Genomic DNA, 16348 nt, shown 5'->3' with positions numbered 1-16348 from the left:
ATTTTCGTGTTTTCATTGACGAGATTGTAATAGTAACTTCAGTAACTATTACAGTACTTTTTATTATACGACACAAGACAATTGTATCTGACAGGTACGTACATTATTCTAAAAAATAAGTCTAGATAGATCCCTTAGGCGTCATAAATCACAGGCCAACAAATCAGTAGGCCTACTCATGACAGAAATTCGACCCAGTTTGGTTCACACAAATGTTTACAGAAATTTCAACACCACAACCGATGATTTGCCCTAAATATTTAGGTAGACTACAGTTTAATTTTTCACTGAATAGGAGCTTGAATTTCCGATTTCCATTTCGCAGAATGTCTAGGTCTATTTATTTAGTTTGGTTCTTATAATATATAAATACAATCAACTTTATTACTGCGGTTCCATCACCACCACCACGTGCCGCCCAATTCCCGTACATACATTTCCATTTCTCCCTAATTTCTTTAATCCACATAAATTAATTGTCCTTTACGGAATCCAGTATTGGTTTTGTTGTCTCTATTTCTGAATACCCCAATTAGGGGGACACTTCCGTTTTTGTTTAGTGTCCCAAAAAAGTCCCCGTCCGTGGATTCTACTGTATTCGAGAACCATCTGTGAGCACCCCTAGATGGTACGCGAGCGAAGCGAGCGTGCCATCTAGTTTATATAATTCTAACAATTTCTGTTTCATATTTGTTATATATAAACAATTATAAGAAAATTATTGTATAAATCCAATTACATTTTCATGTACTATTTCCTCTTTTAGTCAACATGGTTCATCCTGTACTCCTTCCTGATATAGAAGTATTAGGAAAGGGCATTATACTAAATAATAAACATCCATTACACCAAGATTATGTATGGTTAAGGTCAGGAAAACGACTACGTAGCAAGCACATGTAGAACTAACAGATATCTAAATTCATTCATCCCTTTTTCCATCCGTGCTTCAATGACAAAATACTGTAGAATGACCTTGTTGTCTATATTGTATAGTGTATCTTTATTTTTATTTATATATATTTTATATGTTATTTTATTTTTATGTGAGCGATTGTGCCGGTCATGAGGACCAAATAAATCTGAATCTGAGATTAACTAAAATCTTTTGAAAAATGACACGACCGAGCCGACAAGTGTGGGCGATTCTGGTCTTTGACTTTGGTCAGGCTCTAACTGTGCTTCACTGTCAATCGTAGATGATTTCTCCTCGCCAAATTCATTTTCTCTTTTGTAAGGTGGTTGATCGAAATCAAAGCCTGCATTATCAAGGCCACCGTCTTCCTCATCCGAGCTGTCTGATGCATCGGTTGAGTCCAACTCAATTGAAGTAGCTGCAGTTAGGCGCGAATCGTCCACGTTGCTCTCAACTTCACTGCGTGAAAGTACATCATCTGCGGCGATTGTCGATGCTGTGCCGTACGAGGGATTTGGAACACGCAGTCTTATATCTGAATTGCTTTTACTGCTGCTAAATAAACTGCCGAACATTCCACCTCCTGACAGGAAACCCTTTGAAGCAAACCGGTTTTGTCTTCGATCTATGGTTGACAAGACACTCTCTGTTTCTGAATCTGGATCCTCATTCTTAACAACCTTTTCTATTGTGTGTACACGTTTTGAAAGCTTTGTTATTTTCTCATTACACTGGGTTAATGTTCCTTCCATTTTCCTCAGAAATTCTGTGATTTCATTTCTAATGTAGTTATAAAAACAAGTATTGTTGTTAGGAACTATCTTTACAAATTTGGTATATCTAATGTAAATAACTAGATTTTCCAGAATACTTATACAATTGGATACATGGTTTGATTCATGGGGAAAATTCGGAAAGATGAAGTTCACAGTAGGCCCTATTGTACATCCTGGTTACACAGTATAACGCAAATCTGTACCAATAAGCTCATTTCTCCTATTTTCTGATAATTAATCAGCTGATTTATCAACTAAATAAACTGTTTTCCAATCGTTTAATACTCTCTTTACCATTCAATCAATAAATACATCTTTTCATCAATAGAACAAATAGAATAAGCACTGATTTGCTCAATAGCAATTGCAAAGAGCTTATTTGCGTGAGGCTAAGTATAATATTATACTTAAATAAAATAGTGAAAATTGTGTACAGTGACAAAAATTCAATATTTATTGCATCATTGGCATTTTTGTATATGATTTACCATATTAGGTGAAAGGATAATAATTTATTCATTATTTTACTTACTTTACACTTGAGATATCTTGACGAACCGAAATGATGTCCAACTGCGTCACTGCGCCCTCAGTGTCATACTGATCGGACTTCTTTTCGGCAATATAACGCGCGATCAACAAATGCACTACCTCCTAAAAAAGTGTAAATAAAATGTCATCAAGCTAGAGAAGTTAAACATTGGAGTAAACACATAGACAACTTAGAGAAAGCATACCGTAGTCATGCTAATAACATAAATGTAACGTAGCGAAAATTTTAATTTGTAAGTGACCATTTTTATAGGCCTACTCAGTTTCGAACATATTATGTACCGGTCTACAAAATGGAAAAGATTTTTTTTTATCAATAATACCTACATCATATTTCTTCTCTTTTTCTGCTACTCTTTGGGCATATTTCTGAAAACAAAACAACGTTTAATTATTAATTTAGGGAATTATATACATTTAAAGAACATACTATGCATAGTGTGGCATAGTACAATTTAAATTATTATTATTGTATAGAATTTTCTTTTTTAATGAGCCAAAAAAAGAAACTTAATAAAACGAAAGTACACATGTCCCAATATTCCCGCATGCGCACAATTAACTAAGATGACGTCATTAGTCGTCGGAAATCGAAAGCTCCTCAAATTCTCAAATTAGATGTTATATCTATGCAAATAAACATACATTTCTAGATTTCTGAGCCGCATCCTTGTAACAGCAACAATGCATAATTTCTTTGATCACGTGCCATATACTCTTTGGTGATGGAACGAGGTTAAATGGAACAGGAACAGTGGCGGCATCATCAAAGTAACTCATCCACATCTCAGCACGACTGAACTTCCATTCTATATCTGCTTCTTCCTAGTAAGCACAAAATAGTATTTCTGTAAACATAATGTATCGTTATGGACTTTCTCACCATCACTTCTATCTTCATAATTGCTATTGACCATTTAGGATAATCATCTTCATCATGTTCATCATTATTCTCATCAGCATACACTCTTTGTTATCACCCATCATTCTCCTCGTCATCTTCATCATTACTACCATCACCTAAAACGACACTGCCCACCTGCCAACAATGTTATCACCATAATCATTTGAGCACTGGTACAGTACCAATGAAGGGAAGGAGAAGGAATAACATTCTACTAACCTCAACTCGACTAAATGTACTACTCATCATGGCGATGAGAACATTCAATAAAATAATTACTCCAATGACGTAATACGACGCGAAAATAAAGCGACCAACGGCTTCAGTGAAGACATGCGTTGAACTGCTCATCAATACATCAAGGTCTTTAAGGCCAAAAAGCGCCCAAAAAAGAGTCTCCATAGAGTGACCAAATCTAAAATGTAAAGATAAATCTAAATCTTACTAGAAATGACACAATTTTTGTTGGTACAGTTTTCATTGAAGCAATGAACATTATGTTTCTTTTATTTTGTCAGTGATAACAATTCTAGAGGCCAGGACCTATTCATAAAAAAGAATAACATTAAGCGTCGTACCCTTAACGTTTTCAAGACCTAAAATTCAAGTAATGAATAACTTTGTAGAAGGGAATGACTATAGAAAAATAGTAACTCACGTGCCAAATGGCATTTCTCTGCAGTCCTCTGGTTCAGTTTCTCCAGCCTCTATACATTCAATGATCTCCTCTGGTGAATATGGCCAATAGAGCTGCGTAAGTCCAAGAGCAAATGCAACCCAGACCAACGTAAATATAAACAAAAACCTAAAAGAAACATGGTGTATTAATCAGATCAGAAGGTTGTTTGTTTCTAATCTATATATACAAAATAGTCAGATGTTCCCACGATAGGCAATTCGTTCTTGTTCATTTATTCAGGCGCTTTGCCTATATCATCAACTCTTTAGCAACTTAGCAGGTGCATGATGGACACAGCTGTAAAATATCTACATTAATTAATATACACCATCAATATACAGATACAGATACAGATCTTATATTGTCATACAAACCAAAATAGTACAGTATGAAATGTGTCTTCTTGTTGCAAAAAAGAATACACTCAATTTGTAGAAAAAAATTTACAACACTTGCAAAATTCCAAATATTTTTCCTACAATGAAAATTATAATTATCTTATCTAGGTTTGTTTTTATTAAATACACTGACTGCTGAAAGTAGAAAGGAATACCTAAATCGAGTTGTTTTAATACGCATCATTCTTATTACCTTGTAATATCATCGACCATTCCTCCTAATGATATTTGCAGCGGTCCGACTTGATCACTAATAACAATAAGCCGCAACGATCGACAAAAGCTGAAGATATTTGCCATTGCAAACATGGCTTCTGCCACAAGATTTGGGTCGTAGATAGGCCACTCACTGCGGTCCACGTCATCTGTATCTGCACTAGCCTAGCATATACAGAATATAAAGATAACAGCATATTTAATTTATTGGAAATGTGAAAGTGTCAGTGAGGAAGACAAGAAGAGAAAAGAATGGAAAAGAAGACAAGAAAACAAACCAAAACAAGAGGAAACTTGGAAAACAAGGACTAACCTTATTAATAGACACAAACTTGAGAGATATCCAACACCAGTATAAAATCATTTGAAATAAATCGATGAAATTCCACATATCTTTTACGTAAGCCTTGATTCCATTCCTGTACAACTCTTTGACTTCACGCCAAGTCATACCTAATAAAAGAAGAAATATACGCCTATTATACTTCATTGCACTTTCGCATTTTTTATCTAGATATTTCTAATTAACAAAACACATTGTATTATGCTCCAATGAATAAGCAAAGATCATAAGTTATGATAGATATTGGTTATAAGTCGGAAATGTGATGTGATGATGTCAGGCATATATATTATGATAGCAGATGCATCCAGAACAACGATAGAGCGTTGTCGAGCAAAAAACAGAGCCTGGTCTGTTGATTTCAATTTCAGTATTTCTTGTTCGTTTAAAACGCTGAAGCCGTACTAAATTATAAAAATTCTAAAAATCGCGGTTTCTAGATATTAAAAATTAAGTTTAAAATATTACCAAGAATCCAACTCATAATAAATATTTGTATAATAGTTGGACTGCGCCCTCTAACGCGTAGAGCATGTTCTTGTTGTATTAAATCTTCAGATACCCGACATGTATCATTTTCTTCCTCTCGTAAAACCTCTTTATTCGGTATCTGCACATCACTGGTTGCGCATCCAAGCAACACCAGTAATGTGACATAAGAAGACGTGTGCATAAGAAACTTGATATACCTTTAATTATAAAAATAAAAAGAACCGATAACAAATTGTTTGGACTGTATCTGCAGTATTTCAATATTTAAACATGTTTACAGTTTATATATTTCTGTAACCAATCTACATTGCGGCACAGTCAGTATTTGAAACATGATGGTTTAATTCTAACCATTATTGATAACCGGTTCCTGAAGGTATACGATATATAAGTTATATACAAAACTGATATAATTAACCAGTTAAGAAAAGTAATAGGGTTAACCTTCTAAACGGTCATTAACCAAAAATAAAAAGTATCTCAAATCTATAATTTAGAGATAACTTAAAAAAATGTTATGTTAAAAAAATATTGGATGTAGACGGTGAATAAAAAATAATGCAATATTTGTTCATGTCATTTACATGATATATTGATAGTGACATTCGTAAATACGTTTTTATAAAAGTTACAGCCATAAAAAAAGTTTTCCAATTAATCCCACACTTTATATTCAGAATGAAACAATAGTTTATTACACTTACGGGGTTCGCATGAATGTAGAAATTCTTCCAATCGGTGCGGCCAGATAAAGTATTGACCATATAGGCCAAAAGATACAAGTAGTTAAAGTCATCAATAGTCCCTTTAGTGATCGATTGGTCCGCAAATCAGCTGATAGACCCTTATACCACCTATCAGTTAAAAGGATCTGACAGTTCGGATGAGCTACAAACTTAAAGTCACAAAATAAAAGAAAAAATAAATAAAAGTTTGAACTGTATTCAAAATAATATTTGGTGTACCACCATAGCTCTCGTCTGTTAGTATGGTTATCATTCAATTTAAGGAAAGTTTGAGGACATAAATAATTTATCTTAATCGTTTTTTTTATTATAGGCCTAAAAGTATCCACGAACAGTTTTTCCTCAGCAAAGTCACTAAGAAATAAAGTGTAGTATGTACTTTTTATAATTAATCTCTATCTGGATTCTGAATTTGTATTTACTTTAGTAGATTTCTATACTTACTCTCTTTTGGTAAAATGTGACAGCCTTTAACACTTTTAATGGTTGTTTAAGCTCAATGACTTCTGGAGTTTTCTTCCACTCTGCACGATCATGGGTGAGTATAGTAGACAATTCTTTAGAGTTCCTCGTTTGTCCAAGGAGTTCTGATGCGTATAGTTCAACCTTCAAATGATAATTATGATGTAAATCAGATACATATTTAGGTATATAGCGTAATATTATAATTCCATTATATTTAGCGTTACGGTTTGTATGACAAATAATTTGGCCTGATTTTCAGATAATTAGATAATAGTCATGCCACGAAACATTAATGAATAATAAACAGTTTACGATATAACATTGTATCACATGTAAAACGCAATGAGTGAACTTCGGATTTTTAAATTATAAAATACGAAATGTTTTTCCAAAATTGTAGATTTCGATTAGTTATTAGTTAGAAAGTACGGTGAATCATTTATGTATAGAAATGTTATGTTTAATTATTTCACCAGATCCTGGAAACCATACAACATTACAGTATATTAATACTATAATTCGACCATATGTTTGTACAATAATATTATATATGCATAATTTATTCAGATGCAACAGGCAATATAATGCAAATTGAATGAATTAATATCGGTACTGAGGAAAACAGTGGTACACTGGAAATACGCAGTCCCATTCTTTAATATTACCGTATTTATTCGAATCGACGCTCAGCTTTGAATAAACGCCCCCAAACTCGAATAAACGCGGCCATAGAACATGATTTGGAATAAATTCTCGCTCGAATAAACCTCCTGCCACATACATTATACACACAATATTGCATGCATTATAACACATTTCTATTTGTAGTAGAATTCATTGATTGACATGATCTACAATTTACCAAGCATTTTATACAAGTTTACTGTATTCTCTAACTATTTTTCTAGAGGCTATTTATTTGGTTATACATGTTATAATATTACAGCCAAACAACTAAACGCCTCCCTTGAATAAAAGCCCCATAAAAACCCTCCTGAACACCCCTGGGCGTTTATCCGAATAAATCCGATATATATATATATATATATATATATATATATATATATATATATATATATATATATATATATATATATATATATATATATATATATATATTGATAATATTGACACGAATTTAACTGCTAATATATAATAACACGGCATAAGTAGCAATGGTAATAGATCAACGAGGAAAGAATATTGATCATACACATTTTAAAATACAACATATCATTATTAATATTATATTGTAAATTACTTATTAATATAAGAACAAACATTACCTGTTCCGCTAACTGGTCGTACTCATTCTTATACTCGTACTCCATTCGGGCTAAGAGTTTAAGTCTTTTATAAAGTTCAAATGATTTGTCAATCGGGTCATCACTGGTCAAAGAGATATAGAACTCACTGCTCAATGCTTTGTATATATTCAACAAGCCGACAGAGTACTGTACGGAATGTTTCTGACGACTTGTTTTTAACTTCTTCCACGGGTCTGATATGACAGCATTGTGTTGCAAAAGCATCTGTAAAAACAACAATAATAAATAATAAATTGGTGTTATACTTTGGTAAAAATAAAAGTTTCTTGATGTTTATATGATGTTAATCTTGTGATATCTATGTGACGTCATTATTGTAATGAAACTTACCTTTATGATGTCATGGTTATTTGTGTGTGCTGCTAGAATAATTGGTGTGATACTTGGATGAAAATCCTCATTATCAGCTTGTGAGTTTATCATATTCTGTGTCATTCCCTGAAAAATACCATTAAAATATATAGAAATGAAGGAAGTTAAATAAATTAATAATTAATTAAAGTACAATTAATTGAAAGTTTAATTAATCAAAACCACGTGCATTAGTATAAGACTTCAGACAAATATTTACAAATAAATTAATTTCTATTGTATTGACTGGGCAGGGTTTCTCTATGTATCTATTGTCTCTATTGTATGGAATTGATTGTTAAACTAACAATAATAATAAAGTTAGGCCTATCCATTTTTAATTTACAAATTGTGAATATTGTAATAATAATAATAATATTGATATGAATGTAGTAGTACTGTTTATGTTTATTATGTTTTTAAATTAATTGTTTTTAGTATCAGTAATGATATGATAGTATTGTTGTTATTTATTTATTTAATTAATATTTTAGCATAGTTTAATTGTTAAAAAATAATTAATTGCAGCTTTTGGCTGCCATTGTATTTAATTGTTGGGGAAATAAGGGTTACATGAATAATAATGATTATACTTTTTATTTTAGGCAAGGTTTAGACAATTTTTACCAGTTCATTTCCTCAAACATCATCCGAAACCCCCTAGATAATGTATTAAGCTTTGATAAGCTATATCAAAGCTCAGAAATTAAAATGAAGACTAAAATTAAAGATGCGTTGTCCTTCCAAAATCATGAAAAATGAAATTAATAAAATCAGGCTTTTAATAGTTTCAATAACGTTATTTACTTTTGTAGAAAAAAACAACAAAAAAATTAATTATTTCACTTATAACAAGAAAAAAATAAACAATATTTTTTGCTTAAAATTACATTTTTTCAGGTAATAATTTTGAAAATAAACGTTAGTAGGCCTATTCAGAATGACTTGAAGCAACATACCAAATTATTTATGTAACCATGTAATATAATATAATTCAATATTCAATGAGCACCAGGTGTTAGTATTCGAAGAGCTATTAATCGTAATCAGTATTTTCATAATGATAAAATATGAAATATTTTAAATAATCCTTCCGATGTTATTATACAAGGAAAACTGTGCACAAAAACTACGAACGTGTATTACCGTGTTAACAAAGTTAGGCCTACCAAGATTGGCGTAACTAGTATATTCATTAAGGCAATACAGTCATGAAATATTGTCTTATTACCTTGAGCCAGGTGTTATACGAACAAATGTAGGCCTACCCATTTTCCGTGGCTAGCTATTCAAAATATGAATATTATTGACATAACAAAATATTTATGCTTATTATGTTTACCATTATTAGTTAGACTTAAAAAACATAAAAATTGATACCCGTATGTTTTTCAAATTGCAGATGAAACCCAAACAAATTTAATGACACGGCATATTTTCACAAAGTTGAACAATATAACACAAACAACAATGATGATGATGATGATGATAAATGATGATAATTTAAATTGTGGTGTTATTTAAACGGGAAGACACTTACCGTTATATTTTAAAGGGCAATACATTGGAAGAAAAAGAGATATGGATATTTTTGGGATTAAGCGTACAGTATATAATTAAACATACATTAAGCAACAGTATAAATGATTTACTCTACCTTAAAAACACATATTTTAATTTGACAGATATTATGCATATTATTATTCAAATAATTATATTATTTTATTCTTTCCATTTTACGAAAAATATTTACCTGTGGTGATCGAGCATATTCGAGTAAAATGTCAACTACTTTAACGTTCTGCATATCCACCGCTCGCAAGAGTGCGTCCCCAACGTTCACATCGTTTTGTAAAAGAACTTTTACTATTTCTGAAAAGAATTAGGGGATTGATTTTAGAAACCATTGTTGACAAAATAAACATTTTTACCACCTTTATAATTTAAGAGATGAGCTTTCAGAGGAATGTTTAGTTTAAACAAATTTTAAAAATTGTATCGGTAATTACTCGGATACTTATTTTATTTATTTATTTTTATTTTCAATCTTTCGACAATCACAAACAAAAAAGTTGAACGGGGCTGTCGAGGCAAATGACCCTTCATTTGGGTGGTGGACGCTCATCTTGGAATAGAGAATTTTAATTCATAATATAGAAAATGGCAGTACCGTGAAATTATTAAAAGCGGAATATACCTTAATTTGTCGTTTATTTGCATTAAATTATCATTAATTGATCTACACAATATAACAATTTATGCAAGAACTTAGAGAAAGGTTTGAAACATTTCAAAATATATCACCTATTTACCTATGTTGTTTGATTTAATTGCCACTGCTAGTGCATTTTTACCATCTGGGTTTGTACAGTTTTTATCAAAGTCACAATGAGAAAGAGCGAATTCCACAGCATCCAGATCACCACTTTCGGCTCCCTTTAAGTACAGTTGACGAAGGGTATCTTGATCTACCTCCTCTTCCATCATAGAAGTATAGCGTGACTCCTAAAAATCGAGGGGGAAAGTAATAAACAATATATTATTATCATATACAAACTGCATCAATGGTTAAGCACCCGTCTATTTACAGGAACTAATTCAGAAGTATAACCCTGTTCGCCAGGGACTCAGATCCACACAAGATATTACTCTTCTTTTTTTTTTCTTCTCTTTTGTGGCGCAAACACCACTTTTATTCACATTCATATTATCTCATATTACATAAAATCGTATTATTTAACTTGTAAATGTCGTTACAGTTCATAAGTAACATTTTTACATATATGAATTCTGTATTACTCCTTTTTTCATTAATTTTCTTATATTTTGTTATACACTTGACAGGATCATCATTATCATCTATCCCGTTTTAAAATAGTTCACACATTTTCATTTGTTTGTTTTCATTTTACAACCCGGATTATACAATATATTTATATACATGATAAAAAAAAAAAACAATAATAGCTCAGTACCACCAGTAACCCGTATTACTGTAATTCCTTTTCGGTTAATCGTATCAAGTTAGAATTTATATTATCATAATCTTATTTCTTAAAGCTACCCATTTTTCTATACTTGTTTCTTTATTGTTATATGTTTCACATTCAATGTTATATAACATATTGCTTTTAAATGAATTCCATAAAGATTTACCCACTGGCTTATTTAGTGCAGATAACATTTTTATTCTATAAATAGTAAATGCTGCAAAAGTGTAAATATAATCTATTAGCTTATCTCCCGTTCCTAGTATTAATTGTTTAAATGATATATTATTGTGATTTAAACTCACAAAGATACTAAGCATTTTCCTCCAATATTTCTGAATAAATCTACAACTAAAAAACAAATGATTTTCATTTTCAATTTCTCCACATTTGTCACACGTTTGTGTTTCCTTAACTTTCCACTGATACAGCCGTTTGTTGGTAGGCAGTATTCTATGTAACATCTTATAATTGAATTGTGCTAGTTTCTTATCTTTCATTTTACATACTTTCCGTAACCAAGAAGTTTTCCAATCAATGTTGTTATCATTGAAGTACTCTTCCCATTTTAGTTGTGACATTGGAATAATGAAATATTCTTTCACAAACCATGAGTATATTAGTTTGGTAGTATTAATCTCATACTTAGTCCCAACTACTTCATCATTATCATCACAATTGAAAATATCTACCTCCTTAATAATACGTTTCCATTGAATTGGTATTGCCTTAATAATGCACAAATACTCATTTAACCAGTTTGTTTTACATTGTAGTTTCACCAGTATTTCGTTCGATGTTAAAAAAGTGTTCTTATTAACAATGTCTTTAATACTGATAATGCCACTGTCAATCCAATGCTTGTAGAAAAGCGTTTTTTTTTTAGTTTAACGTAGTGGTTTCCCCACAGTTGCTCATTCATTATATCGTTATAAGTTTCAGGGTTTTTTTTAGAGATTCTGTTATAATTTATGTAGGCTTTTATCATATTTTTGTAAAACAGTGGAATTTTATCAGAATTAACATCAATAATGTTATAACATGACATATTAAGTAAAACATTAACATCACATATTTTTTTAATATAATACATTGGAATATTTTTCCATTTAGCACCATCATCATTCATAATTCTTTTTAACCAGCCACACATGATTGCGTTAACATGAAGAGTAAAATCAGGAATTTGAATGCCTCCCATCTCAACATCACCAATTAGAGTTTTTCTTTTTATCTTTTCCCTTTTATTGTTCCAAATAAAATTATATATTAGATTTGTAACTTGTGTATATACATATTTTGGAACATCAGTGATATTTGCAGCATATGTTAATTTAGATAGTGCAAGACTTTTCAGGATTATTATTCTACCAAAAATTGAGAGATTTCTAGCATTCCATTGTTTTAAAGTCTTTTCTAGCTCTATTAATTTAACATCCCAGTTTTTTCTGGTACATTCTTCTGTATTATACCCTACATATATGCCTAAAATTTTGATCGGGTGTTTTACCCAATTTAATTCTAAAGGTCTATCTATTCTGTTCTTCCATTTACCAATCCAAAAAGCATTGGTTTTTTTTTTATTTAGTGTCATTCCAGATACTTCACAAAAACGTTCAATTACACTGACTGCTGGTTTAATACTTTTGTCATTACCAACATACAAAACAGTATCATCGGCTAATTGGCTTATTCTAGCTTCTATGTTATTTTCATTATTTGGAAGTTTAATACCCTTATAGTCATCTTTGTTTCTTATTCTAGATGCCATTACTTCAACCACTAAAATAAATAACAGAGCAGATAGAGGACAACCTTGTCTAATACCTCTTTCCATTTTTAAATTGTTTGAAACCCAACCATTGTTAACTGTGACACATTCAACGTTATTGTATAATACTTTTACCCAGTTACAAAAGAACATTCCAAAGTTAAACTTTTCTAGAACATTGAACATAAAATCTCTACTAATAGAGTCAAAAGCCTTCTTAAAATCTACGGTAATTATTGCCCCTTCGATATCATTACACTCTGTATAATAAAGCAGGTCTTCTATTAACCGAATGTTTTCACCAGCGAAACGGCCTTTTATATAACCTTTTTGGTCTGAACTTACTATTGATTTAATAACCATTTTAAGTCTGTTACTTAATACATGTGCAAGAATTTTGTAATCGGTGTTTAATAGGGTAATGGGACGCCAATTATTCAAATTTTCTCTTTCTCCATCCTTGAACAAAAGGGTGATTACACCTCGTTTTTGCGAAAAGGATAATTCTTGAGAATTATAACTTTCATTTAACGCATCGCAAATTAAATGTTTAATATTATTCCAAAAGAACACATAAAATTCAACACTTAGACCATCCGATCCAGGTGTTTTATTTTTTTCCATCATTGAAATGGCCTTTTTACATTCATCAATAGTGACGTAACCTTCACAATTTTCTTTTTCTATTTCTGAAAGCTTGTTTATAATAGAATTACAAAGGTATTTATTAATTTTTCCAGGGTTTATAACATTTTTTGCGTATAAACCTTCGAAATGTTGTATTTGTTCCTTTAAAATATCAATTGGGCTCGTTGCTAAGCTCCCATCTTTAGTAATTAAACTTTTTATGTGTTTCTTTTTACTTTTGGATCTTTCTAACCCAAGAAAGTATTTTGTATTCCACTCGCCTTCCTCTATCCATTTTACTCTGGACCTAATTTGCGCGCCTTTTGCTTCTACATTATAAATGTTTTCAAGCTCTATTTTTTTGTTTTCAATTTTATTTTCAATGGTTATATCACAATTTTGAGTATTCATAATTGTTTCATTTAAGTTTTTTATTTGTTTTTGTAATTTTTCTTTCTTTTTATTCTGGTTTTTATTTTTTTGTTTTCCGTATGCAATTGAAAATTCTTTTATTTTTGTTTTTACAAGCTCCCATAACAAACTTGCACTTACAGGTTCTCTATTATTTTTTAGTATTGAAACATCAATTATTTTAATTACTAATTTTGTAAATGTTTCATCTTTCAGAAAGCTATTGTTGAACATCCATAAACCAGGACCGCGTTTTTTTTCATGCAAATCTATTTTAATTGATACCGCCTGGTGATCTGTGAGAATAGCTGGACGAATGTCACAGGCTAAAACATCTCCATTTAAAAAGAGATCTTCTGATATTAACCAGTAATCCAGCCTACGGAAAATGTTGTTAAATCTCTTACGCCACGTAAATTGTCGCTTATTCATGTTTTTGGATCTCCAAATATCATTTAAATTTAAATTTTTCATTAGGTTTTTAATCGTAAAAACAGATTTATCAGACCTATTTGCGCTACCTTTTTGGTCAATGTCACTATTCATGATGCAATTCAGATCTCCACCTAGAATGATAGAATTACCCTTCCCTCCATCAAAGTCATTGTAACATTTGTGTATGGTCCTAAAGAATGCACTTCTATTTTTGCTTTCATTAGGAGCATAAATATTTATAATGTCCAATTCCTTTTCATTTATCATTAGATTAAGAAATATATATCTTCCATCAATATCAGTTAACTTTTTAACAATTTTGCATTCAAGACCTTTTCGTAATAGTATCGACACTCCTCTACTATGTGAATTACCTATACTATGGATCGCTTCACCTTCCCAAACAAAGTTTGATTTATTAATAATCTCATTTGTTAGATGGGTTTCCTGAAGCAGACATATATCCGCTTTTTGATCTTTTACCCATTGGAATAGCTTATGTTGCTTATTTATATTTCTAGCTCCTCTAACGTTTAGTGTTATACAATGTAAATTCATAAGATTAGAGTAAAGAGCTTCCTAGGGAAATTACAATATTTAGAATACATATTATTAAGATTAAATTACTTGTTTTTGTTTCTCTTTCTTAAACTTCTTTTTTCAATACTCTTTGTTTTTTCTTCTGTCCTGCCTTCATTTCCGGACTGTTCCTTCAGATCTCTCGCTGCTTTCTTGTTTGTGCTAACACTTTTACTTTTTTGCATACTTTTTTCAAAGTAGTCAGTTACCTTCTTCTGTTCATGCTCCTCTCTTTCCCCAACTTCCTGCTCCTCTCTTTCTTCAGCTTTCTGGTACTTTCTTCCCGGTACTTCTTGTTCCTCTCCTTCTTCAACTTCCTCCTCCTCTCTTTCGTCCACTTCCTGCTCTTCCCTCTGCTCCTCTCTGTCATCATCTTCCTGCTCATTTTGGTTTGTGTGTTGTTCTATAGTGATCACACTTGTTTCTTTCTGCGCATTTTCATCATCTGATGATTCACTACTTCCATCAATACTAAACACTTCATCATGTGTTTCTGTATCAGATTGTACCGTAGCTCTTTTCCCGTAGTGGTTATCGTTAGCATTATTATTTTTTGGGTTTTCAAAGTTAAAAACCGATTCCCAAACTTTATTAATGTATGCACCAGGTGAACCAGATGATGATACATTATGCGCTTCAACATTACATCTGTCCCTAGTATGCCCTGGTAAATGACACTTGAAACAGATTATATCAGCTTTGCATTGAAAAGCTAAATGCCCAGTCTTTGTACATTTGTTGCATTTCACTTCCTGACCGTCATGAAAAGCCCGTGCTCTAAAACCATTTATTATTATCTGTCTTGGTATTTGCGATTTTAGCTTTTCTACAACGACAGCTCTGTCACCGTTTAGCCAGCTGGTTAATTGACCATTAACCCTTATTTTTAGCCTTGTAACATCTCCTATTGGTTTGCATCCTAGCGCTTTCAACTTGCTAGCAATCTCTACGTCAGCAACCGATAATGGTATATCCTTTATGACTATTCTCGTTGTTTCCATGTTGTTGTATGCCAAATAAGGATTTTTATCATGAATTGTAATATTACAATTCCTAATGTTTAGTCCATTCGTAATTAGTTTCACTCTATCATTTCTATTATTTAGATAAATTCGCCATAGGTTCCGTATTTTTTGAACACCGATTATACTTTCTGCAGCAATTATTTTTAGTAGGGCTATACATAGGTCTTCATCTTTGAAAAAGCTTTTTCCTGTTGGTATTTGATCAGCCTTCAAAAAGATTGGCTTCACTACACTACGTTCTTTGTTTACTGTTTGCCCGTTCATCCTGCTGATTTCGTCACCGTCAGCCTGTGCAGCACTGTACATTCCTTTGTTAGTCCCGTTTCTATGGGTTTTTGACGCCA

At 31.6% G+C, this 16348-nt stretch overlaps 1 protein-coding gene across 2 annotated transcripts; it reads right to left on the bottom strand.

The window, feature by feature from the left end:
- Positions 1 to 674: 674 nt before the first annotated feature.
- Positions 675 to 10718, bottom strand: LOC140056676 (short transient receptor potential channel 5-like). 2 transcript variants are annotated; one of them, XM_072102125.1, is made up of 15 exons: positions 10479 to 10718; positions 9920 to 10038; positions 8146 to 8253; positions 7774 to 8019; positions 6467 to 6628; positions 5981 to 6171; positions 5253 to 5473; positions 4755 to 4894; positions 4419 to 4606; positions 3807 to 3953; positions 3368 to 3563; positions 2890 to 3069; positions 2572 to 2613; positions 2225 to 2346; positions 675 to 1696 (listed from the first exon to the last, which is right to left on the bottom strand). In XM_072102125.1, the coding sequence occupies exons 1-15, from the start codon at positions 10651 to 10653 to the stop codon at positions 1099 to 1101; spliced, it is 2835 nt and encodes a 944-aa protein (XP_071958226.1). In that variant the 5' UTR covers positions 10654 to 10718; the 3' UTR covers positions 675 to 1098. The 2 variants fall into 2 exon arrangements, with proteins under 2 accessions (XP_071958226.1, XP_071958227.1); XM_072102126.1 differs by having other exon boundaries at positions 8146 to 8241.
- Positions 10719 to 16348: the final 5630 nt, after the last annotated feature.

Source organism: Antedon mediterranea, chromosome 8 (assembly GCF_964355755.1).
Source record: "Antedon mediterranea chromosome 8, ecAntMedi1.1, whole genome shotgun sequence".
NCBI classification, from domain to species: domain Eukaryota; kingdom Metazoa; phylum Echinodermata; class Crinoidea; order Comatulida; family Antedonidae; genus Antedon; species Antedon mediterranea.
This window is presented reverse-complemented; position numbering and strand designations above follow the sequence as displayed.

What these genes read in the sequence shown, in the direction of transcription:
- LOC140056676 (XM_072102125.1), bottom strand. Translation starts at nt 10,653, where the DNA reads ATGATGGAAGAGGAGGTAGATCAAGATACCCTTCGTCAACTGTACTTA. An exon ending in CGGCTCAGAAATCTAGAAAT is followed by an intron (nt 2,614 to 2,889) that starts GTATGTTTATTT and finishes TTTTGTTTTCAG; the next exon opens with AAATATGCCCAAAGAGTAGC. An exon ending in AAAAAGAGAAGAAATATGAT is followed by an intron (nt 2,347 to 2,571) that starts GTAGGTATTATT and finishes ACACTTTTTTAG; the next exon opens with GAGGTAGTGCATTTGTTGAT.